This window comes from Lytechinus variegatus, chromosome 6 (assembly GCF_018143015.1).
Source record: "Lytechinus variegatus isolate NC3 chromosome 6, Lvar_3.0, whole genome shotgun sequence".
Taxonomy (NCBI): Eukaryota; Metazoa; Echinodermata; class Echinoidea; order Temnopleuroida; family Toxopneustidae; genus Lytechinus; species Lytechinus variegatus.
In genome coordinates, this window is record NC_054745.1 from 46,658,854 (window position 1) to 46,684,544 (window position 25,691).

A 25,691-nucleotide genomic window follows, 5' to 3' on the forward strand; every position below is an offset into this window, starting at 1 on the left:
GCTTTTTAAGTTCATCAGACATAGTGAACAAAAATTGCACAGAAAATACGCTTGTGCAGGAGACGATCATAATAATAGCAATAACTTCTTTAATACTGTAAATTTTAATAAATTGGTGTTTTAAACTATCTTAATTTGGCATGCCTGTAATGATTGAATTGCCCACATGAAGGAAAAATATTGAAATACAAATGGAAATAGAATAGAAACATTTCTTTGTTAAAAATGAATAAATCTTACCTCAATTCTTCTACCTCTTTGATGTATCCTGTCATCATTAACATTGTTTCATCATCTCCATCTGTACCACCTACAATCAAACATAAAAAAATAGTCTAGTCATAAGTCATGTAATCTAGGGATTAGAACATTAGACTCATGATTGGAAGGTTCTGTCATCTATAAGAGCAGCCAATTTGAGTTTGACCGATTAACTTAGACGAAAAACGTTTCCTATGTAATATACCAACTTGGCTTTGACGCAGCATTAAGATGATTTGCCCAGTTGAAAAGAGTTTTATATCAGGTTTTGCACCCATTTGTAAACAGGATGGCTGAATTCACCCCCATGTTTATCGTCAATCATGTTATGCCAGCTATGTAATTAAAGAAAGAAACATGCAGAGATATATCAAAGGGGAATGAAACCTTTGGAACAAATAGGCTTGTGTAAAAACAGAAAAATCAAAAAATAAGAATAAAGAAAGTTTGAGAAGATCGGACAAATAATGAGAAAGTTATGAGCATTTGAATATTGCAATCACTAATGCTATGGAGATCCTCCCATTGGCAATGCGACAAGGATGTGTGATGTCACTGATGAACAACTTTCCCTTTGGTGGACTATAAAATACCCTCAAAATGTCTCTTTTTGCTTTTTCTTATGATGATACAAACTCTCTATCCATGATGTATTCTAAAAAAATATGTATTACATGCCCTCATGTAGAAAGAACACATGATCTATGGATAGATGTGATAAAAGAGGCAATTCAAGTGAAATATACACTTAAGTAATGGGGAGAGTTATTCACAAGTGACATCACACATCTTTGTCGCATTGCCAATTTGCTATCTCCATAGCACTAGTGATCGCAATATTCAAATGCTCATAACTTTCTCATTATTTGTCCGATTTTTCTCAAACTTTGGTTGATATGTTTCTTTGATTTTTCTGTTTTCACACATGCTATCTTGTTCCAATGGTTTCATTCTCCTTTAAGTAAGTGTTAAGAATGCAAGCTCGGTAAAGAAATAAACAAGCAGAGATACAGAAAAAAGATAATCTAAGACTGTCAGCAACATAGGCAAAGGAAGAAACATGCAGAGATACATTACAAATTTGAGTCTAAGAATGCTAGCTATAGAAAGAAAGGAAGATGCAGAGAGAAACATTCACCTAAGTCTGTAGACATGGTGTAACGAGACCGATCTGAAAAGGACCAACCCACAAGACAAAAGAATACAATTCAGTAAGGAAACAGAATGAGAGAGAAAGAGAGAAAGATAAAAGGAAATTATCACAGAAGGTACATTGGGTGTGAAATCATCAAAACAAAAAACATAGTTTAATAATATCGATCATAATAGCAGAAACAATTGTGACATTTCATCTCAAAAACAAAAATGAATTGACAAGTATCGGTTCTTTGTAATTAACAGAGAAAAGCAGATTTGTCTTTAAAAAATACAATCATTCAAAGTTCACGTTATTTGATAAAGTATAAAGTATTTACCAGTAAAATGTTAACAAAAAAAAAGTTTCCTTGAAATCAATTTTTTTTTTTCAACTGCTAGCAGCTCAAACAAAAATGCTACATGTAGATATATTAGTCAGTTCAAACAGAATCCAATGAATTAAAATTCTTCTTCATTAAATCAAGTTCTTACGTGGGTTGAATGTAGATTAATTTTAACAAAGTATATATCATTTTGAAGTTTAAAATCTGCTTGTTAAACTATACAAGTGGAATGCCTCTGGCCGTCTCACCTGCATCACGCGGTTCAATATAGCAGCAGTGCTGACTTTGAAAACTACTCTAACTCGCACAAGATGTTCAATGATACATGGTTACTCTTATGTCCACTTTTTATGAACTAGACCAATAAACTTACAGAGATATGATAGTTATTCAACAAAAAACCCAACATGGCCAAAGTTCATTGGCCTTACATGACCTTTGACCTTGATCATGTGACTTGAAACTCGCACAGGATGTTCAGTGATGATTGATTACTCTCATGTCCAAGATTCATGAATCAGATCCATAAACTTTCAAAGTTATGATGGTAATTCAACAGATACACCCAATTCGGCCAAAGTTCATTGACCTTTGACCTTGGTCATGTAATCTGAAACGTGCACAGGATGTTCAGTGATACTTGATAACTCTAATGTCCAAGTTTAACGAACTAGACCTATAAACTTTCAAAGTTATGATGGTAATTCAACAGATACCCCCGATTCGGCCAAAGTTCATTGACCCTAAATGACCTTTGACCTTAATCATGAGACCTGAAACTTGCACAAAATTTTCAGTGATGCTTGATTAATATTATTTCCAAGTTTCATGAATCAGATCCATAAACTTTCAAAGTTATGATGGGAATTCAACAGATATCCCCAAATCGGCCAAAGTTCATTGACCCTAAATGACCTTTGACCTTGGTCATGTGACCTGAAATGCACACAGGATGTTCAGTGATACTTGATTACTCTAATGTCCAAGTTTAACGAACTAGACCAATAAACTTTCAAAGTTATGATGGGAATTCAACAGATACCCCCAATTCGGCCAAAGTTCATTGATCCTAAATGACCTTTGACCTTGGTCATGTGACATAAAGCTCACGCAGGATGTTCAGTGATAATTGATTAAACTTATGTCCAAGTTTCATGAACTAGGTCCATATATTTTCTAAGTTATGATGACATTTCAAAAACTTAACCTCAGGTTAAGATTTCAATGTTGATTCCTCCAACATGGTCTAAGTTCATTGACCCTAAATGACCTTTGACCTAGGACATGTGACATGAAACTCTAATAGGATGTTCAGTAATACTTGATTAACCTTATGGCCAAGTTTCATGAACTAGATCCATATACTTTCTAATTTATGATGTCATTTCAAAAACTTAACCTCAGGTTAAGATTTGATGTTGACGCCGCCGTCGGAAAAGCGGCGCCTATAGTCTCACTCTGCTTATGTGCAGGTGAGACAAAAACGGTCGCAAAATCAATTCTGAGCTGCTTATTGTTAGATTTGAGGTGAAAAGACATGATTGCGAAAGTGTAAAGTAGATCTTAAAGAGAAATACAATTTTTTATGACATGCGAACAAGAGAGGAGATTGAGATTTAGAAATGATATTCCATGCAATAGAAATTGCAGGCCTGCCAACATTTGAAAATGAAGAGTCTTAAATTGTGTGGCTTGAATGTTTCTGCTCAACTTTTTTTTTAATTCAGACATGTTTGGGGCATTTCTTTTTTATTGTTAATTAATCAGTGAGAAAATCTTTATTACTCTTACACTCATATACAAACCAATATGGCTGATTTGTTTTTTATCTTTAATACATAAAAGGAATAATAATAACGCAATTCTTGTATAGTGTGTATATAACGTCCCTATGCGCTTCAAAAGAACTTGGATATTACCCTGGCTTAAGCCCCGCAGCCTTTTTACAGCACGCTGGAATTTCAAGGAATAAATTCCTGCCAGGTACACATTCATCTCACCTGGGTTGAGTGCAGCACAACGTGGATGAATTCCTTGCTGAAGGAAATTACGCCATGGCTGGGAAAAACAAAGTGCTCCTCTTTTTGGTTGATAAAAAAATCTAAAAACCTGGTAACTCCTGGAAACAAGGAGTAGTTGGCAGGCCTGGAATTGTTGCACTTCTTGACAAACTATTGTCAGTACATTTATATCTTAGATACATTTTACATCATGAGGAATGTACTTTGAAGAAAAGGGTTAATTTAACTGACCTGTTGAAGCAGACATGCCATATCTAGCTTGTTCTGCAACCAATAAAGCAATCCTAGCCGTCAGACCATCAATGGTTTCTTGTAAAGCTTTAATTCGTTGACGTAGATTACTATTCTCCATCTGAAGCATTGTGTTCTCATGAAATAGATCATTGATCTCCTCAACTCCATCTGAGTTCACTGACCTCTTACCCTAATAAAATCAATTTAAGATATATATTTACTATTTATTTATTGGAAATATTTAAAAGAAGGGTAGCCCAGTCAACATCAAGCTGGTTTTCGTTGGAGCCCTTCGTAAACCAACATTAATATCAAACATGGTGACATATTCAAATATAAACAAAGAATATAGAATAAATACAAATATCAAATAATAAAATAATTATATTATATTGGATGGCTCAAAATGGAATACCAGAAGTATCCCAAGAGGTTGGGCAAATGTTCTACGAATCGCAGATGAGTGGAATATTGGCCTTAATGAGTGGAATATTTCTGGTATTCCAGAAAGCCATCCAATATAATCATTATCATCTATCCAACCCCTAGCAATAAAAAAGAGGGAGAAATTTGATGAAAAAAGTCATAATCACTTATCACAAAAATGGTATCATCAATTCTTAAGACAAAAATTTGGTTGTTGACATGCGACTTGCATGTAGTTCATTATGACATAATTGAGTGTCGTTGTGCTCTTATGCTGCGCATCGCATTGCTTTCATCATTGTACGCGTTGTATATTACACGCATTTGCGCATGCGCACTATACTTTTGAACCTGCTCTCACATTCAATAGCAAATTTTGTACAGGAGCCTATTGGATACTCTTCTGAATTTTGGTTATTCTAGGGATACGCATTTTTAATGTATGGCTAAAACGCTCTATCAGTTAACTATGGAAAATAACAAAATAAATGAAATATGATACTGCACAAATGTTTCCTACATATAAAAGTAAACGAAAATTGTATATACACATGAAAAGAGATAAGATATGTACAAAGTGAGGAGAAAGAATAGATTAGGCCCTATTACACATCAAATATTTTTTCCCATTTTGCCAATTCCTATTTATACTGCTTAATGTCCTATATGAATCGGAGGTGTTCGGGTGATTCATTCTAAAGCATTGAGCCTGTGACAAAAAATGATTTCTGGTAGAAGGTTGTAAGAGCATATAGCACCCTAATTATCATCTTATTTGTGTTCCTTGTTGTTTGAGAGGATACTTCCTCTTTTTATGAATAAACTTATCACAAAGCACCTGAGGACCAGCTATGTGACCCACTTACACAAGAAAACCTCAGTTAGCCTTGAACAATATCTATTATGAGTTCAATGACCTTTCAACAGAACCGCCATGCACAATATAACTCATACAACTCTCATTCATTTGTGTAAGTGTGCCTTGCAATAAAATAATTCTACATGAACTACACAATACATTACACAAGTTTAAAAAAAAAAAATTAAAATGAAGATTACTGGATACAATGAGAAAGAAATGCACACTCTACAGTGTTACCTGTTTGTATTCATTGAGTTCATCTTGTAGTCGTTTAATCTCTGTTCTGAGTAGAGCTAACTGACGGCTTGTCTTGTCTTGGTTAGCAATGACTGCATTCTTGATATTTCTTGCTCTGTTGGCGTATCGCAACGTGTTCAAGGTCTCCATGAAGTCAGGATCAGATGGACTCACACAGGCTATCATCAATGTACGGCTAAGAAACAAACACACATCATCAATATCATTAATGTATGGCTAAGAAACAAACACACATCAATATCATCAATGTACAGCTAAGAAACAAACACACATCAATATCATCAATGTACGGCTAAGAAACAAACACACATCATTAATATCATCAATGTACAGCTAAGAAACAAACACACATCAATATCATCAATGTACAGCTAAGAAACAAACACACATCAATATCATCAATGTACGGCTAAGAAACAAACACACATCAATATCATCAATGTACGGCTAAGAAACAAACACACATCATTAATATCATCAATGTACAGCTAAGAAACAAACACACATCAATATCATCAATGTACAGCTAAGAAACAAACACACATCAATATCATCAATGTACGGCTAAGAAACAAACACACATCATCAATATCATGTTAAATATACAATAGATCTCAGGACTCTCTTACGAAATGAATCATTATCAGCTGGTATATTAAATGTCTACATTTATGTAGAATGAAAAATACAAGTCATCATCACTGGGAGATAACATAGACATACCTATAAACAGTGATGGTCGCTCGAGCTAGACGGGGTAATAATAGCAACACTTTGTATCCTCAGCCAAAAAGCACTGTATAAATCCAGCTACTATTATTATCATATCTAGTGGTATGTATATGAGATTTTGCTCCCCCCCCTTTTTTTACTTGAAACTAAATGCATATAAACAAGTCTTGACCTCATAAATGACTAATGAGTTCTTACACTAAATGAGATAACCAAATTGTTCTCTGTTTTCATAAAGGCAATTGAATATCCAATAACAATTAGATTATGAAAAATATCAAACTGGATTAAAATGTTGAAATTAAAGAACTTGATGATGAATCACCCCACAGGAGCAATGAATCATTTTCTTACCTGTTACCACCTAATGAATCTTGAAGTAATCTTGTCAATTTAGAATCTCTATATGGAACATGAGATGACTTCTTTAATGGATCACCAAGAGCACTGATCACATTACCTAGAGCAAGCTGCAAATAAAACATACTTTACTTAGTGATCTATTCACAAGTATTAACCAAACTAAATCAAGCTGCATAGTACAAATACTTGTTTTCTGATTTAGATCAAGAAGAAGATGACAGATTTTTCAATAATTCACATTAAATTAGGCAGCAAAACTATTTAATATATATATTTTATATCAATTGAGAAAAACTACAAAGCTTTCTACAACAAAATTTACAATGTCAAGATGTACATTGATCATATGGATTGAAATATTTGTATCATAAAGTGTGCCCAAGGACATGAACATGTTCTAAAAATCAGTTCAATTACAAGACCACCACTGTTATCTATTGTGGGCTATCATATCATCATATAGTTTGATTATATGACCCATAATCACAGATTTGAACCCTATACGAAAAAAAAGAAGGTCTGACAACTGAATGAACTGAATTCATAATTTTCATATGTTTGATCTGACTATTGTGTAATATAAACAGGGAGAGTTATTTTAAGGGTGATAAAACATTAATGGGGTCATTTAACAAAAAATATTTTCTGCACGTGTATACACTCAGCTTACCAGTTAGTACAAGGGAAGGGAGAATGCATGTTTCCTTACTTCTACCTCATATATAACCTTAGTTCTACCTATCAATGCAATGTTTGAGGTTCATTCTTTAGCTTTAAATGAAATCTTTATCTAAAAAATACCAATCCAATATTGATATTCCTTTCTTAGCTCTTACATAATATCTAAAATGAACTCATCAATCCACAATTGATTGATATTCCTTCTTTAGCTCTTACTTAATATCTAAAATGAACTCATCAATCCACAATTGATTGATATTCCTTCTTTAGCTCTTACTTAATATCTAAAATGAACTCACCAATCCACAATTGATTGATATTCATTCTTTAGCTCTTACATAATATCTAAAATAAACTCACCAATCCACAATTGATTGATATTCATTCTTTAGCTCTTACATAATATCTAAAATAAACTCACCAATCCACAATTGATAGATATTCCTTCTTTAGCTCTTACATAATATCTAAAATGAACTCATCAATCCACAATTGATTGATATTCCTTCTTTAGCTCTTACATAATATCTAAAATGAACTTACCAATCCACAATTGATTGATATTCCTTCTTTCGCTCTTACATAATATCTAAAATGTACTCACCAATCCACAATTGATTGATATTCCTTCTTTCACTCTTACATAATATCTAAAATGAACTCACCAATCCACAATTGATTGATATTCCTTCTTTCGCTCTTACATAATATCTAAAATGAACTCACCAATCCACAATTAATTGATATTCCTTCTTTCACTCTTACATAATATCTAAAATGAACTCACCAATCCACAATTAATTGATATTCCTTCTTTCGCTCTTACATAATATCTAAAATAAACTCACCAATCCACAATTGATTGATATTCCTTCTTTAGCTCTTACATAATATCTAAAATAAACTCACCAATCCACGATTGATTGATATTCCTTCTTTAGCTCTTACATAATATCTAAAATGAACTCACCAATCCACAATTGATTGATATTCCTTCTTTAGCTCTTATTTAGTATCTAAAATAAACTCACCAATCCACAATTGATTGATATTCCTTCTTTAGCTCTTACATAATATCTAAAATGAACTTACCAATCCACAATTGATTGATATTCCTTCTTTAGCTCTTACATAATATCTAAAATGAACTCACCAATCCACAATTAATTGATATTCCTTCTTTCGCTCTTACATAATATCTAAAATGAACTCACCAATCCACAATTTATTGATATTCCTTCTTTCGCTCTTACATAATATCTAAAATGAACTCACCAATCCACAATTAATTGATATTCCTTCTTTCGCTCTTACATAATATCTAAAATGAACTCACCAATCCACAATTAATTGATATTCCTTCTTTCGCTCTATCCCCTGTTGCACCTGTTCTCTTCAATCTCTCGGAGCCAGCCAGATCAACAAAATGGAATTTAGCCGTAAGCATTTCAAACTCATTCATTCCATCGCCCTCAGTCTTCTCTGTTTCTTTCTCATCTTCACCTTCTATTTCAGCTGTCTATAAATAGAACAAATCAAATATAAAACACATCAAGTTTGTAGCATACCACTTTACATTCAAAATTTGAAAACAGATATATATAACCAACTAATAATACATTGAAATAGAAATGTTACTTTCTGACTCATTTTTGTGCCTTGGACTCTTCACTCTATGGCCACTGTGTGAACCAAGTATAACATGCATTGGACAAAAACTGAGGAAGTAGTGCACTCAAGATTTGTCTTAGACTTATTGCCATATGTCATTACCAAGGCAACACATTTCTAGTTTAACTTTTCAGTTAAAAAGCATTTGTGACAATGTTTTTTTTTTCTTACCACTTTAATAAGCCTCTGTTGTTTAATATGTAATGTAAAGATTGCATGAGATCGAGAACTCTGTGAATTCATCTTTGTACTGGCTGTTGTCCTTGATAATGCCCCGCCTTGTAAAGCTTGCAATGTCTGGCAAAATAAAAATAAGATTACAAGATAAAATTGTTAACCACAATCAATCAGAGGGATGTGGGTTAGAATCCTAGCTATGGCGTGTTTTTCTTCAGCGAGTAATTTATCCACATTGTGCTGCACTCAACCCAGGTAAGGTGAATGGGTACCAGGCAGGATTAATTCCTTGGATGCACTGAATGCTGAAAGGAAGCTCAAGCTAAAACCATCTCAAGCTAATTATAACAAACCTCAGAATAGGATAGATGGCGCTATATAAATGCCTATTGTTATTTAGTATTTTATTGATAAAACACCTAGAACTTCATATTATCAAATTGACTACAAGTATGTTCTGCCAAATCAAGTAAATACATGGACTAATGTAAGTATATAATGATATGGCAGTCAAGGCTTAACACTATCTTTTATTGTGATGGAACCCAAGAAAATAATTAAATCATTATTCAATATAGTCAAACAAATGTAAATAAAACTAATTTCATAAAAAGAAAAGTTAAGAAGAAAATAACTGAGCATTATGAGTAGATCTTCAATTAATTGGGATATAAGAATTGCATTCTGACTAGGATTGATATATTCATGCGCCATGATATTTCTCAGCACTATAGGTTCAATAAAAGGAAATGGAGCTGAAAAAATGTTGGGAAATTGCACAATATCCTATTATTGTCTGAAACTTGGCACAGTATGCTCAGCAGCAGTTTACCTCCTGTTCTGATGTCACAGTCCGTGTTGTCACGCCAACCACATAGATCCCACCCCCAGCATCTTCATGAATCTTGATGTGAGATTTCTTACTCTATACACAAATACAAACAGACAATAGTCACATTAAAATACATTTCTTACTCTCCACACAAATACAAAAAAAAGAGTAGTGACATTAAAATACATTTGTAACAAAAAAAAATCTACTTTTCTCATTATCATTCATTTTGCCATTGAAATAAGAAAAACACAAAAAATATTTAATCAGCTTGCTAGAAAGTGAGTAACACAGTATAAAATGATCAATGTTGTCTGGACGCGTGAGAACTCTCTAGGATTGGGCTAAAAGGAACTTCGAACACATAGTGAATTTTCCTTATGTGGGGCTAAATGGCAAGTTAGTCCCACTTACAGTCCACGGTTAAAGTATAGTCCATTTTGTTCTCACAAAATATACTATACTTTAAGTAATCTTACCACACCTATAGACTATCTGACCATGCAAATAAAAAGAAGGGGAAAGCCAGGGAATTGAAGTGTGAAAGTAAAGCTGTTCGTAACTTAAGAGCGATTTTAAGAATTGGTTATCCTTTCTTGTGGTAAATGGTAGGCTATATTCATTGGCGATGGTAAAGCGCATAAGGTTCACCAGTCGTTCTATAAGTTGCTCTTTACGAGCAGCTTTATGAAACGGTCTCCTGGTTGAAGAGCATCAATAAATGTTTTCTTACCCTACTAGATTCCATATCCCTTGCAGAATCAAACAGGTCTAGGATCTCTTCATTGTATAACTAAATGAGAACAAAGAAAGTCAAAATAAGATTAACTTAATAAAACAGAAAACAAGAAGAAACTGGACATGTAGTTCAGTGTGCACAATATATAATATCATCTGAATCTCAAACATTATAAGGCCCTCTCCTTCAACGGGAATGTTATTCGCCCCCCCCCAAAAAAAAAAAAAAAACAATTGGTGATTTGCCAAACTTCACAGACAGTTGTAATTTTTCAGTTGTTTTTTTTTTCTTCATACTGAATAAGACTAGATGAACGAGAAGAATTTACATCAGTAAACAAACAAAGGTGCTTCATAAACAGTAGAGTGTGAGTTGAATGTTTTTGTGTTGAGTATTAAAATCTTATCATGATGTAAAGGAATGTCTATATTCTTTCATAAGTAATTGGTAGCTCTAAAATGAATAAAATTCTACTGGAACAAATTATAATATCACAGTTAACACTTTATGAAACCCCCACCAATCATAATAAATACATGTGACAAATGAAATGAAGTGTGTACATCTTAGCTATTCAAGAATGTTATCAGTCTCAATTTCATTTTTATTTTAATCAATTGATCACAAAGTCCCCTTGTTCCTCCATGAATTCTGCATAGATCTTAAACTCGGGGCCCGTATTCTGATAGCAGGTTTAGCTTAAACTCGGGTTTAAAGTTGTGGTTTAAGTACGGATAGCCAATTGTTACATAAATCACTTACAGTAGAGATATCATATTTCAGCTCATTTAGCTCTCAAATCATTCATAGTTGTCTAGGATGTATAAATAGATGATTGTCTTCACCATCCATGAATCAGTAAAGAGCACAGTAAACATAAGAAACGTCCAACTTAATAAAATTTTTTGATACTTTGGCTTCCCATACTTTAACCACAACTTTAAACCTAAGTTTTAAGGTAAACCTGAATACGGGCCAGGAGGTTCACTCAATTGATCACAACTTAAAGTGAGAAAGTCCCCTTGTTTACCTCCATGAATTCTGCATAGATCTTAAACTCAGGAGGAGGTTCACTTTTATCAGCAGCGTTTCTTTGCCTTTCTTCAATTCCTGTGAATAGATGCCTTACAGCTCGGGGTATGATTCCTTTCTGATCTTCAGTAAGTCCAGGCTCAAACCCAGTCCCCATACTATACGTTTTACCAGCTCCTGTCTGGCCGTAAGCAAAGACAGTTGCATTGTAGCCCTCGAAACACCTGGGGGAAAAGACAAAGAATGTCATTCATAGACTCAAACCCAGTCCCCATACTATACGTTTTACCATCTCCTGTCTGGCCAGAAGCAAAAACAGTTGCATTGTAGCCCTCAAAACAACTGGGGAAAAAGACACAAGATTGTCATTCATAGACTCAAACCCAGTACGCACCCACATACAACTGTTTTACCAGTGAAGCCCTCATAGAACCTGGGTGTAAAGGAAACATTTATCCACAATGTAATTTTTAGGGGAATAATATTGATATTGTTTAGAGGGATCAGTGTTTTAATTTTATGATTATGTACCAAGAACTAATCTTACCGGATGTAATTTTTTTAAATCTGGGTTTTAAACTTTTAAAATTGGGCAACAGTTAAAAAATTATATTTTTTATAATATCCATGCATGTAAAAACATATGGGAGATGAATTGCATTATGTCTTTGTTTCACAAAAAGTCTGCAATCTACATGTATCTGCAATTTACCACACTCATAAAACATGAGGGACTGCAGAAATACACATAATACTGTGTGAAACAAATAATTTTTAGGGAATTCAATTTCATGAATAACATAAAGGGGTAATAACACAAATATTTAAATAACACAAATACACAATGAATCATAGTTTGCGAGGTTCACAAAAATATCCAACAATGAAAAAGAAATAAAGATGTTTTTCCTGATGAAAAGGACAACATGTGGGACCAAATTTACATACATCAAAAAACATTTGTGGGACTCAACTGACAAAAAAATACATATATGGGACTTACCCTTCAATGAGATCATGTACCGTTCTTTGATAGATGGAATCTTGTTGACTGTCCATATCAAATACATGATCATATGTAAACATACGATCAGGTCCAAGAATAACCTGTGGTTGATCTGGACTGACTGCTGTACACACACGACATGCATCTATCTTCTCTCTTGCTAGCTGAGGACGGATCCTAATCAACAAAAAATGAATAAATAAATAAATAACTCAAAGACAGTATTCACTTGATCAGCTTTCATATGGAATTCAATACAATTTGCTGACAATAGACGTACATGTAGATGTAACTTAAGGTCAAGTCCACCTCAGAAAAATGTTGATTTGAATCAATAGAGAAAGATCAGACAAGCACAATGCTGAAAATTACATCAAAATTGGATGTAAAATAAGAAAGTTATGACATTTCAAACTTTCGCTTATTTTTAACAAATTTAGTTTAATATGAACGAGCCAGTTACATTCAAATGAGAGAGTCGATGATGTCACTCACTCACTATTTCTTTTGTTTTTTATTGTTTGAATTATACAATATTTCAATTTTAACGAATTTGACGATTAGGAACTCCTTGCCTGAAGCACTAAATGTTAAAATAATGGAATTCCATGTATTCAGGGAGGAATGAAACTTCATTTCACATGACAATGACAAGAAAATAAAAACATTTCATATTTCATATAATAAAATACAAAAGAAATATGTGATGAGTGAGTAATGTCATCAGTTCCCTCATTTGCATACCGACCAAGATGTGCATATGTGAAATGAAGCGAAACTTTAAAATGCCATAACTTTCATATTTTACATCCGAATTTTCAGTGTTATGCTTGTTGAATTTTTCTCTTTTTATTCAAATAAACATTTTTCTGAGGTGGACTTGTCCTTTAAGTAAAGTGATCTATGATGACAGTCTGTTGTGATAATGCAGTGCTATACTCAGAATTGAATTGATATATATTCAGAATAATTATCTCAAATTCACTGCAAATTGCAGGTACCAATATTCACAGCTGAATGATATGCACCATAAACTGGAACAACAAAAAGCCCATCATTTTATAATCATAATGATAATTATTAATTTTATTAATTGTATATTTACTTTTATTAAGTTTTGATTTCTTATTAATTTTTTATTTCTTATTTGACTTGATTTCTACATTTATCATAATTGCATGTATTTGTTGGGGAGAGACCTGATGGAATCCAACCCACTACATGTACATGAATATATCAGAGCTTAATACCCCTTCCCTGTCTGGTTTTTAATTAAACAGCTAGTTTTGTGAATTTTCCTTTTATTTCAACCCATATTTATATTTTTTTCATTCAATTACTGATGTCTCCCTTTGAACAATCCATTATCTATACTCCTAACACATTGACAATCAGTGTCATTTGATTGTGTACATTAGAGATTAGTACTAGTATATTGACAATATGAGACAAGAACACACTTCATTAAATACTCTGAACAACCCAATAACTCTATTCACACAATATGACCCTCTCTAGGCAAGTACAATAAATCAGTCGGAATTGAATATGGTGCAGCATGAAGAGTACTTGTGTGCATATCTAGCCTAGATGACTAGGATGGATGCTGTTTTCCATTAAGCTCATGCTCATGTAGTGTGACAGTCTTCTAAACCAAGCAGGTTATTCTTTTTTTAATAAAAAAAGCAACTTGTTAATCAACAACTCTGCATACACATAATGTGTACAGGTCTATGCTCTTAAGAGTAAGGATCACATAGAAACGACTCAGATATCCATGTACATGTAGGCCTACATGACTAAATCATCCTCTTTTTTTTTTAGAATGCCTCAGAACAGTTTCTACATTTTATGTACAACACAACACAACTAGTCTGCAGGTACAGACCCTGACCCCATTCTCATTACACTCTGTAGTTTACTGGAAACCAGTTCAGGAAACCAGTTTGGAAAATCGCTTTGCTAGCATTCCCTTTGATCTTCCAAAAGCGTTTTTTAAAATAACTTCACGTAAAGCAATCTTGTTGCTACGGGAACGCTCTCAGTGGGGTGACACATTTTGCGGGTTATTGAAACCGTAGTGTAAGCATTCTACACAGTGTGTGGAGTAGCGCACTCAAAATGTGCGAAGATGGCTTCCCAAAGAATGGTTCCATCCACACTTACGCTAAAACCAGTTTAACGGGGCAAAGCGATCTTGAAAACTACATCGCGAGGTGGTTTTATGAACTGGTTCGGAAGATCGCTTCCAAGATTTCCACTAAACTAGTTTCCAGTTAACTAGTTTTAGGAAGGTAGTGGGAACAGTGTCCCTGATTAAAACTTTGATCAACAAGTGGTCGACAGACAAGCACATACGTGTATGTGTTGCTGTTTGAGGGAATTCAGTACACAAGGATTTGTAGGCTACACATTCAGACCCTTATTGAAGGGTTTGCACAGCAGACTATACATAGTATTACATGTAACTTCCAAGTCCATAACTTTCAGATAGTGGTAGTTGGAGCAATTTAATGAGTGATCTTATGTAACATGTACCAGTACTTGTATCAAGTGGAATGACCCCATTCACACTAAGGATCAATTCACACTAGACTGATCCTCTGTACTGGTCTTTAGTTGTGATTAATCCAATCAACATCAACTATATCATCGCCATCATTTTCCTACCAGAAATCTGCATAATGTCATTTGTATTAAAACAAAGAGGAAGCACACTGAATTGTCAAGACTACAATAATGAGGTTTGAGAACAAACATGCATTTTACATGTTGACGTTGCTGGCTTTCCGTAGTTGCAGTTGATCTGGGATCAATCGCAACTCTTTGTAAGACTGAGCCTAGATTAACATTTTGCTTTAGTTCACAGATCCTTTTGTAGTGAGCTGGATTGAGCTTGTTGCTAATTAATAAGGAACTGAAAGTACTAGACTGGGTGGGGATAGTGGTGGGGGGGGGTTGAATGTCGGTGATAAATCACTTCCTGGGTTGCTTTCTAATCACTCAAAGAGCCTGTATTATAAACACACCATAGATTCACTTATAGACCGTTTCATCATAGAGCCTGTATAAACACATCTTAAATAGATTCAAAATATAAAGCTACATATATCAAGGGGATCATTTCATGAATCAAAGTGAGTTTGAACTTACTTAGTTATAAGCTACTGAAATCCTTGCCTCTGATTGGCTCAGGGCAATTTTGTCAATTAGTTAACACTCCCCTGAATACACACCAGGATCAGGTGAGTATAGAGGGCCAGTAAAACATATATAAAAAATCCCATTTCAAATGGAAAAAGACCTATTCAGTGTCACTTACTACTGTAGCTCTGCCTAGCGTACAGTGTATATGGTATACAACTGCTATTAAAAACCACCCCTCCATTGGAAACAGTATGAAGGTTTGAGAGACTGTTAACATGTCTCAGTTTTAATTGAATGGCATGTCTATATAGGGATAATCACTTCCTGAATAACAAGACATGATTGGAGTGGTGCCAATACACTCATCCTCATATCATTACATGGATGGATTCCTCAGGTGATTTTTACCAAACTCTCTTGTGACCAATTATCCACCCAGGTTGCAACTCAACTACACAAATATATATATTTTTTTTTCACATTACTTTGTATTTTGTATCATCATTTTAAGTCTCTCCTACATGTACATATGTGGAGGTGTTGTGGTATGGGCAAGTCCAAGAAAAGGTCACCCTGGAAGGCAAAATTTCATCTTTAATTTAAGAAGTTATCTTTGGTGGGGTAAGAAAGCCCAAATGTTGAATTTTAAAATTTAATTAAGAAAAATTTGATAATATGCATATTTATGCTAATTTGGGGCACCTAATTTGCATAATCTGTAAAATGGGCGTTACATGTACACGTATGGGACAATTATAAAAACTCATAGAAAATGAAAACAAAACTTCTGAGATTTAGTCATAGGTGGGACATGGACCCCTACATCTTATTACTTTTGGCAGAAAAAAGTGGTGTCATCTAATTAATTATGCAAATTAGGTCTTGTCCAAGATTGGAATGTCCCATACGTAACATTTTGAGGATGTTTTTTTAAGTTATTTCTCATAATACAATACTTGTATTGTTGCATCTCTGGGAAGTTCTAATTTATTAAGTATGAAAATGTTATACCACAAAAAGTTTCAAAAATGGAGTTTACTTTTTAATTAAAAGTTAATTAAAAAATTGTTACGTATGGGACAACATGTTACGTATGGGACATTTACACACAATGTCAATGGGGAGATTTGTGTACAAAGTGAATGGAGAAAAACAAATTTCAAGAGTGCTCTAAAAAGTGATTATTTACCTTTTCTAATAGTTTTTAAACACTGATTTGTTATGAATACTGATTAATGAATACAATCCAAGCAAAAAAAAAGGTGAAAATTGAAAAATATAAAAAAATAAAAACAATAGAAATACATAAGAAATTCATAAAACCATGAAAAACAAGGAATAAAAAGGTTGAAATGGCTAATTTCCCCTTCAGTCATATCAAATATGTCTCAGTAGAACATTTAAAAAGAAAGAAACTCTTTTGTTATTTCCATATTTTAATTTATTTCAATTTTTTGAATTATGGGGAAAATTGTGTACGTTCTCTATGGGGACAAAATGTCCCATACGTAACTGTCCCATACGTAACATGTCATTAATTTGTTTAATTAGAGTCTCTTATTAGAGGGATTTGGCTTATGACATGAAATTTGCCATACTATAGTATTGAGACTTTTATCACACTAAGTTTCAAGTTGTCAATTAAAATACTTTCAGAGAATTCTCAACTTGAAAAAAATGTATTAAAAATTGTCTTTTCTCTGCGTCCCATACGTAACGGCGCATCTTTACGCTCTAAAAGGTCAAGATCAAGGTCATATGTCACAATTTTTTGCATGATTATTCTTCTCCTAGATGTCTACCATCATGAGGGTATTCAATCTAATCAAAGTCATTTAACACTATTTTTCAGGTCATTAAAGCCTCTGAAATGTCCCATACGTAACGCGCGCAAATTCTTGGACTTGCCCGTATAGTGGTTCAGTCACTTAAACCAAGATGTTAAATGAAATGGTAACCCGGTAGGATGTGAAAGTCAATGCGATTAGATTGGCAGTGCGCACCGATAAACAGTGGCCTGGCCAGGATACTCCCCAGGAAGTGGAGATGGTGTACTTTATGTGTTGAACAGTGATGGATCATATGACCGGGGTAATAATAATTTCAATGTAAAATGCTTAAAAACCAAAGTATGAAGCCCTATAAGTGTAACTATTATTAAATAATTTCTATCAGTATTTATTATTATCATTATTATTATCACTTTATTATCATTATATCATCATTATCATTAGAGTTAAATTGCTATTTCATGGAGGCTGGGAAATATAAATATATATATAAATTCTATAGGGCCTCCTCCTACTACAACAATTGTAAAGCCATTCATACCCCTTTCATAAACCCAATTACTATGAATTAGGCGGCTAATAGCAGCATAATTTGGTCGTAAAATTGGAGGAGGACAAGAGTTATCCGCATTACTCTGATGCTGCTATTATCCGCATAATAGCGACATCGGGATAAGATTTTGAGCTTATGAACGCATTTCCAAATAATGCGGATAATTGCCATGGTGCGGTCATAAGGTCACCCTTTTCCAACACAACCGCATCGGAGGGGGCGTGTCCAGTTGTCATGGCGATTATCCGCCTTTTTCAGGACGGGCGCTCGTAAAAATAATGCGGCTTATTTTCGGAGTTTATGAACGCAATTTTTATTGAATTATCCACATTACTCTTAGGCGGCTAATTGGAGGATAGGTTTATGAAAAGGGTATCAGATTCACTCTGTAAATCAAGATATAATACAGCATAGCACCCAACAAGCAATGTCCAGTAACTCACCCATTCTAGTCATAAATTGAATGGGAAGACTTCTATCATTGTGTGCCTATTTTAAACATGTGGTATTTTACTGGTTAGAAGTGATTGATTTCCCATTCTATTTCACTCACACACAGCTGCAAGGGCAATAGGGCATGTTCATACTTTTATCTTTAATTGGTTTTTGTACAGTCAGCCATAGTGTACATGCAAATTGTACAACCTGGCAATGTGTTTTTTCAGCCTGTAAGCTGCCTGTTTGATGTTAAAGGTCAAGTCCAACCCACAAAAATTTTGATTTGAATAAATAGAGAAAATCAAAGTAGCATAATGCTGAAAATTTGACTGAACGATGAAGTATCAAACAATGTTAATTCCACATGTTCAGGGAGGAATTAATCCACTTGACAATGAGGAGAAATAATATTTTATTTTTCATATATAATTAAATACTGTTCAGGATGTACTTCAGTGTTTCCACAGCTCAAAAATAAATTTCCCGAAACTGAATCCCAAATTTCCTGAAATTCATAGATATTTCCTGGAATTTTCAAATTTGATTTTAAACGAAAATCGGGCAATAATACAGCGAGCCTAAATTCAGCCTAGGTGGCCAAAATCAAGGATTTTAGCATTTTATTTTGTTCACGCCCTCTTTAAAAAAAGGAACAAAATTACAGATGCGAGCGCGGAGCGCGAGCGGAAAATTTTGAGCTACGTATGGCTGTAAAACATTGTTAAAATGTAACCTGAATATCATGAATATTGATAGTTTCTACGTTTAATTGTTGTTTAATTGTAATTTTTGGATTTCCCGAAATTTCCTGGAATATTTTCATTTCCCGAACCTTTCCTGGAAAAAGTCAAAATTTCCTGAAATTTCCCGAATTTCGGGAAGAGTGGAAACACTGGTGTACTTACAGGTGTATAAATGTTTAAAATATCATAACTTTCTAATTTCATATCCAATTTTGATAAAATTTTCAGTGTTATGCTTGTTGGATTTTTCTCCTTTTATTCAAATCAACTTTTTGTTGGGACTGTGGACTCCATTCAATTCAATTTAATTCAATTCAATGAAGACCTTAAAAAAAGGACATGTTTAGGATCAAACAAAAGTCTGCAAATGGCCGCTTTCATTGGATGGGTTTTTTTCACTGTATAATCATTTGCACAGGATCTGAAATATACATGTACATGTGCAAGTACAGCACATACATATACTTAGTTCTTACAGCAGTGAGAACATGCCTGATTATGCCCTAAGCAGTGAGTGTGTGAGGACACATTATGAGTCATAGTGAAAACGACTTGAGACTGAAAATAAACAGGGATGAAGCTCTTCTCATTCATGAAATTAATGTTAATTTGGTCTCCTTTCCTTCTCATTGCACTTCTACACGATAGTGAATCAGAATACCTTTGCAAACAGTCAATGTCAAACGTTTACATTTTAGTACAAGTTAAATGTTGTTCTAGAATCTAAGAATTGTCCAACCATTCCCATATAATAATGGGTATGAAAAACAGAATGGAGAAATGTTAAAAGAAATTGGAAATTACATACTTCGCAGCAAGGGGGGTTCAAATTTTACAGTAGGCCTACGTGAGTAAGTTTGTGTAGGTAAAAGAAAAAATGTTTTTGATGAATATATGTTACATTATTAGAGAGGGGTCCCACACTGACATCACAAGCAGGGAAGACAGGGCCCAGGGGTGGCTTTCTGTCATCAATTTTGTAATTTCTCTTAGATGAGTCCACCACTATGATTGTCACTAATCGGTATTCTAAAGATCTTTTCCTATCATAAATGTACATGTATCTCTGTGAATTCCTGCACATCTTTTTACAGACAAACCAATAAAAATCACAATTAGTTCTGATTGGTAGCCCTAGTAACCAATAGGAAGACTCAGGGAAACATGGAAACATATCCTCGATACAGAAGTGGACACTGTGCAACTAATCGTTTCCCATTATAACGCTATCTATAATGTATTCCAGGGTGCACTATGATCTTTAATACATGGAGGAAATGATTGATTTGTTGTGGTTGTGGGTATGGTGATTGTATCCCTTGTGTAAATGAGAATCAGTCTGTGTACTCAAAGAGTTGTCTAAGATAGGAAAGTAGTTGGAGCAAACAATGATTTCATTAGAGAGTCACGATTAAAGGGGTAGTTCACCCTGAAGAAAAATTTGCTGTAAAAAAAAGCAGAAAAAATAAGAAATATTGGTGAAGGTTTATAAAGATTATGAAAGTAATTAAAGTTTTGGATTTGTGACATCATCAATGCATGAATTTCATTTTTTTAATGGTTCCTGTTGACTAATTTTTCTTTTCTTTTCATGATCATGTGTGAAATGATTTGTCAACTGATATGAAAAAAAAACAGTAAAAACCATTTTCAATTTTCTGAGGTTTTTTTATATCACCTTTATTCAAAGCATAAAACACCTTTATGTCAGGCAAATTCAGATCTCTGAAAAACCCATCATTGAAGAAAATGCCTGATGGTTCCCTATTTCATCAACTGTTGTCACTCCATCTGTTTATAACTCCTGGCTTGATCAGAACAACTATCAATTACCAAAGTCATAGGATTCTCCATAGGAAGTGTGCTGGAATGCTCCCTAGGAAGTGTGCTGGAATGCTCACTAGGGAGTGTGCTGGAACGCTCCCTAGGAAGTGTGCTGGAATGCTTCGTAGGAAGTGTGCTGGAATGCTCCGCTGCATTGCTTCCTAGGAATTGTTCTGGAATGCTCCCTAGGAAGTGTGCTGGAATGCTCCCTAGGAAGTGTGCTGGAATGCTCCCTAGAAAGTGTGCTGGAATGCTCACTAGGAAGTGTGCTGGAATGCTTCCTAGGAAGTGTGCTGGAATGCTTCCTAGGAAGTGTGCTGGAATGCTTCCTAGGAAGTGTGCTGGAATGCTCCCTAGGAAGTGTGCTGGAATGCTTCCTAGGAAGTGTGCTGGAATGCTCCCTAGGAAGTGTGCTGGAATGCTCCCTAGGAAGTGTGCTGGAATGCTTCCTAGGAAGTGTGCTGGAATGCTCCCTAGGAAGTGTGCTGGAATGCTCCCAAGGAAGTGTGCTGTAATGCTCTCTAGGAAGTGTGCTGGAATGCTCCGTAGGAAGTGTGCTGGAATGCTTCCCAAGGAATTGTGCTGGAATGCTCCGTAGGAAGTGTGCTGGAATGCTTCGTAGGAAGTGTGCTGGAATGCTCCCAAGGAATTGTGCTGGAATGCTCCGTAGGAAGTGTGCTGGAATGCTCCCAAGGAAGTGTGCTGGAATGCTCCCAAGGAAGTGTGCTGGAATGCTCCGTAGGAAGTGTGCTGGAATGCTCCCAAGGAATTGTGCTGGAATGCTCCGTAGGAAGTGTGCTGGAATGCTTCCTAGGAAGTGTGCTGGAATGCTTCCTAAGGAAGTGTGCTTTAATGCTCCTAGGAAGTGTGGTGGAATGCTCCGAAGGAAGTGTGCTTTAATGCTCCCCCAGAGGCCTGTTGCATAAAACTTTTTACCTGAGAAAACTCTGGTAAAAACTGAAAACTAAGGTTAGTCTGATTTCCCCCATTGACTTTAACACAAGGCAAAAACTCTGGTAAAAACAACCTGAGTTTTCTCAGGTAAAAAGTTTTATGCAACGGGCCCCAGGAGGTATGATTTAACACTCCCCTAGGAAATATGCTTTAATGCAGCCCAGCTAAACCTGGGGTAATAATAATAATAGGGCCCGCTGTGAGAACAGTTTTCAGAACTGAAGTGGCTTCCCTGGGTAAATAAACCTACCTGTATATTATTATCATTAATATTTTTATTATTATTAATGCTTCCTAGGAAGTGTGCTTTAATTTATGAAAGGAATAATGAACTTAACCCTGGATTTGACACTAAAACTAAACCCTTAAAAAGGGTTTAAAAACCCTAACATAAAACCCTATGGCATCCTAAGTTAAAGGGGAATCCAACCCAAATAAAAACTTGTTTTTATAAGAAAAAGAAAAATCAGACAAGTTGATAGGTGAAAGTTTGAACAATATTGGACAAACAACAAGAAAGTTATGAATTTTTAAAAGTTGTAAATATTGGTAATCACTATATTCATGGAGACTTCAAATTGGCCGCATATGGGATGTAATTGTGATGTAAGGCAAGGACTACTCTTTCATGTACTCCACTACATATTATGGCTAAAAAGTCATTTTTCCCATAAGTTTTATTTCAAATAATATTTTTCTTTCATGAGGACATTAAACAATATACTACCTGGGTTATATTTAGAATTTTAGATTACTGCCCCAGGGGAGTGGGTACTAAGGAGAAAACCACAAATCCCTGATAATAAAGTACATGGCCTATGGGAAAGTTGTCCTTGCCCCTTGTCATAATTTACTTACCCAGTTGCCAATTTGGAATCTACATACTATTAGTGATCCCAATTTTTAAGCAGCTATAACTTTCTTATTGCTTGTCCGATTTCTTTCAAATTTTCACCATTCTGTTTCATTTATTTTTCTCCTTCCCCACACAACATTTCATGGCCAAGGCTGGATTCCCCTTTAACCCTATATCTTTAATACACAAAATAAAGCCCGGAGCACTTGTAACCAGAGAAAATATTGTCACCATAAATTGAGACATAAAATCGTACCACTCGTTAAATTTCAAAGTTGCTTCAAATTCAATAGAGGCGCTGGTAAAATACATGGGCTCGTCCCAGAAAACAAGGATATCATCATAATTCAAAACAAAGTAACCATGTCTTCATAAATTCAAAACATCCTTGTTTATGGGGACAGCTTTTTTCACTTACCCCTGCCGCTGCGGGACATAGACTGCAATTACCAGGATTGGGTGTGCTAAAAATAGATTCAATGACAGTTACTTTAATTCCCCCATTTCACCATCTATTTTTTCATGACTTGCCGAATAATCTTGTTATGAAAGCTGATATGTTTACATTGACTAGCCTGCTCGACTGATGTCGCCACTTGACAGGTGAATGAACTTTCCTGTATTTCTTGTGTGGAGAAATCTTTGAAAACTGAGACAGTCTCTGTTAAACTGGGACGATCCCAATTTTCTGACCAGCGCCTCTACTGATGATAAATGTATTATTAATAATAATAAATACAAACAACAACAACAAACAATCTCCCATATCAGACTTGATTGCAAAGTCAAAAGGAGAAAAGAAACACCAACAAGAACATAATTTTTTCCATCCAAAACTTTGTCTCAGACGTCAGAAGCCCATTTGTTTTGCATGTGGATGACAACAAAAACCCTTATCAAAACTATAGAAGGGAAATTTTAAAAGTAGACGGTGAAACTGAAAAGGGGTAATTTTTAATGAGGATTCTGCTTATCACATTTCCATTTGCCATCTAGGTAATCCTTTTACAGGAAATGTAAACAAAGGAAATTGGTCTCCCAAACTGGAGTCTTGGAGAGACTGTATCTGAAAGAAAGTGGATACAGTACCCAAATTCTTTACAAAATGTCTCTGAGTCTGATATTGGTAATTGGACTCTTTTTGGAGATAATCTCCAAGATGGGAGACAGTCTCCCAAACTGGCCGTGCGCCTCTATTGCATTGTTATCTTGCAACTGATTGGCTGAAAGCAAATTAGTAGGTGAAAAGCACTGGCTACATTTTTCTGAGGCACAGATTTCAACGTTTGTCCAATAGCAATAGCCTATTCTATGTAAAAAAGTTAGAGAGTGAATGGGACATGGGACTGTCTTAGTCGGCTGTACGGTGTTACTACTGCATTGCCTACTCACCGAACAGCCACTCGTACACTTGTATCATCTTGTTTCTCTGGCATGTTAACTGCTCGTTACAGGAATGACTACAGATAATACTAGATTGACTCAATTCAATTCAATCTCTTCGCACTTGTTCGATTGTGAACACTGACATAACGACGTTACGCTTCTTGAATCTTGCGGCAGGTAGGTTGACTGCGGAGTGCGGGGGCGGGAGCCTACTTCCAGCAGGTCCAACAATGGTGCTCCGCTGATGAGCATAAAAACTCTTTGATCGAAACGTTTTGAAGGCTGACTTGCATAAAATACGGAAAGGCAAGAGAATACAGATTGCCCGACAGCAGCCAAGCGTTTTGCCTATGAGTCACAGCTCCCATACACGGAGTGAACGGTAATAAGAATAAACCAAATTTCCCGTTTCCTTGCAACGACTTGCCAGCTAGCGCAGACCACTTGTTAGAACTGATATGCTTCTACCGCAAGATGGCGCTCTTAGAATTTTAGTTTTTTTCACATAATCTAGCTAGCTACGCCAATATTTCGAAAGTGTGGGCAAAATGTGCGTTTCAGAAAAGGAAATCCAAATCTAGAGGGCTATTATTCGAATCACACTTAATTTTGTGAAATCATACTGAATGGATGGGAAAGAAAAACCAATAGTTTTCCATTGATACTATATCTGTACTAGAAAGCATGACTTAATTAATTTGATGTTTATAAAGACAACAAGTGCAGATACCACATTTCCCCCACATTTTTCCAAGTTTTTGAAAACTTGATGCAAGGGCAGATGCTGATGCAAATACTTTCATCAATGCCTGAGTTGGCAAAAATCTTTAGATTGGACCATTTTCCTCCAAGGAGAGGAAATAATGGGCGAATGTACTTACAAATGATCTACGAGAAGATCTTACCCCGGGGTCGTACCACAGCTGAACCAAAAAGAGAAAAGTTCGGGAGTGTACCTGCATCTTTGGTGGATTCAGGACAGCGCTCCTGTCCATCGTTCCAACATCATTCGCGATAGAGTCAGAGAATTAACTCTGACATCAAGTTGTTGCCCTCCATGTCGTAGAATGGCCGCCAATATCATCCCCAGACCTCATGCCCTAATTGTGAATATAAGAAATCAGTGTATAGGACCCTTAAAAACTCCCAAGATTTTGATGATTTTCAGGGCAGAATTCGACACGAGATGGATGCTTCAACTTGCGCAATGATCCGGCAATGGTG

General features: G+C 35.1%; 1 protein-coding gene across 2 annotated transcripts in view; it reads right to left on the bottom strand.

The window, feature by feature from the left end:
- LOC121417551 (kinesin-like protein KIF21A) overlaps positions 1 to 24,952 on the bottom strand; it is a 61,085-nt gene extending 36,133 nt beyond the window's left edge. For both annotated transcript variants that reach the window (XR_005970384.1, XM_041611289.1), the window contains exons 1-12: positions 24,474 to 24,952; positions 12,774 to 12,953; positions 11,769 to 11,994; positions 10,733 to 10,792; positions 10,000 to 10,092; positions 9,162 to 9,287; positions 8,656 to 8,838; positions 6,630 to 6,745; positions 5,523 to 5,718; positions 3,995 to 4,187; positions 1,400 to 1,432; positions 241 to 310 (exon numbers count right to left, since the gene is read on the bottom strand). Coding sequence is in view for 1 of the 2 variants with exons in the window: in XM_041611289.1 (XP_041467223.1) it covers positions 241 to 310; positions 1,400 to 1,432; positions 3,995 to 4,187; positions 5,523 to 5,718; positions 6,630 to 6,745; positions 8,656 to 8,838; positions 9,162 to 9,287; positions 10,000 to 10,092; positions 10,733 to 10,792; positions 11,769 to 11,994; positions 12,774 to 12,953; positions 24,474 to 24,517 (1,520 nt within the window). In the remaining variant the exon portion in view is untranslated. The remainder of the gene's footprint in view (positions 1 to 240; positions 311 to 1,399; positions 1,433 to 3,994; positions 4,188 to 5,522; positions 5,719 to 6,629; positions 6,746 to 8,655; positions 8,839 to 9,161; positions 9,288 to 9,999; positions 10,093 to 10,732; positions 10,793 to 11,768; positions 11,995 to 12,773; positions 12,954 to 24,473) is intronic.
- Between the last annotated feature and the right edge of the window lie 739 nt (positions 24,953 to 25,691).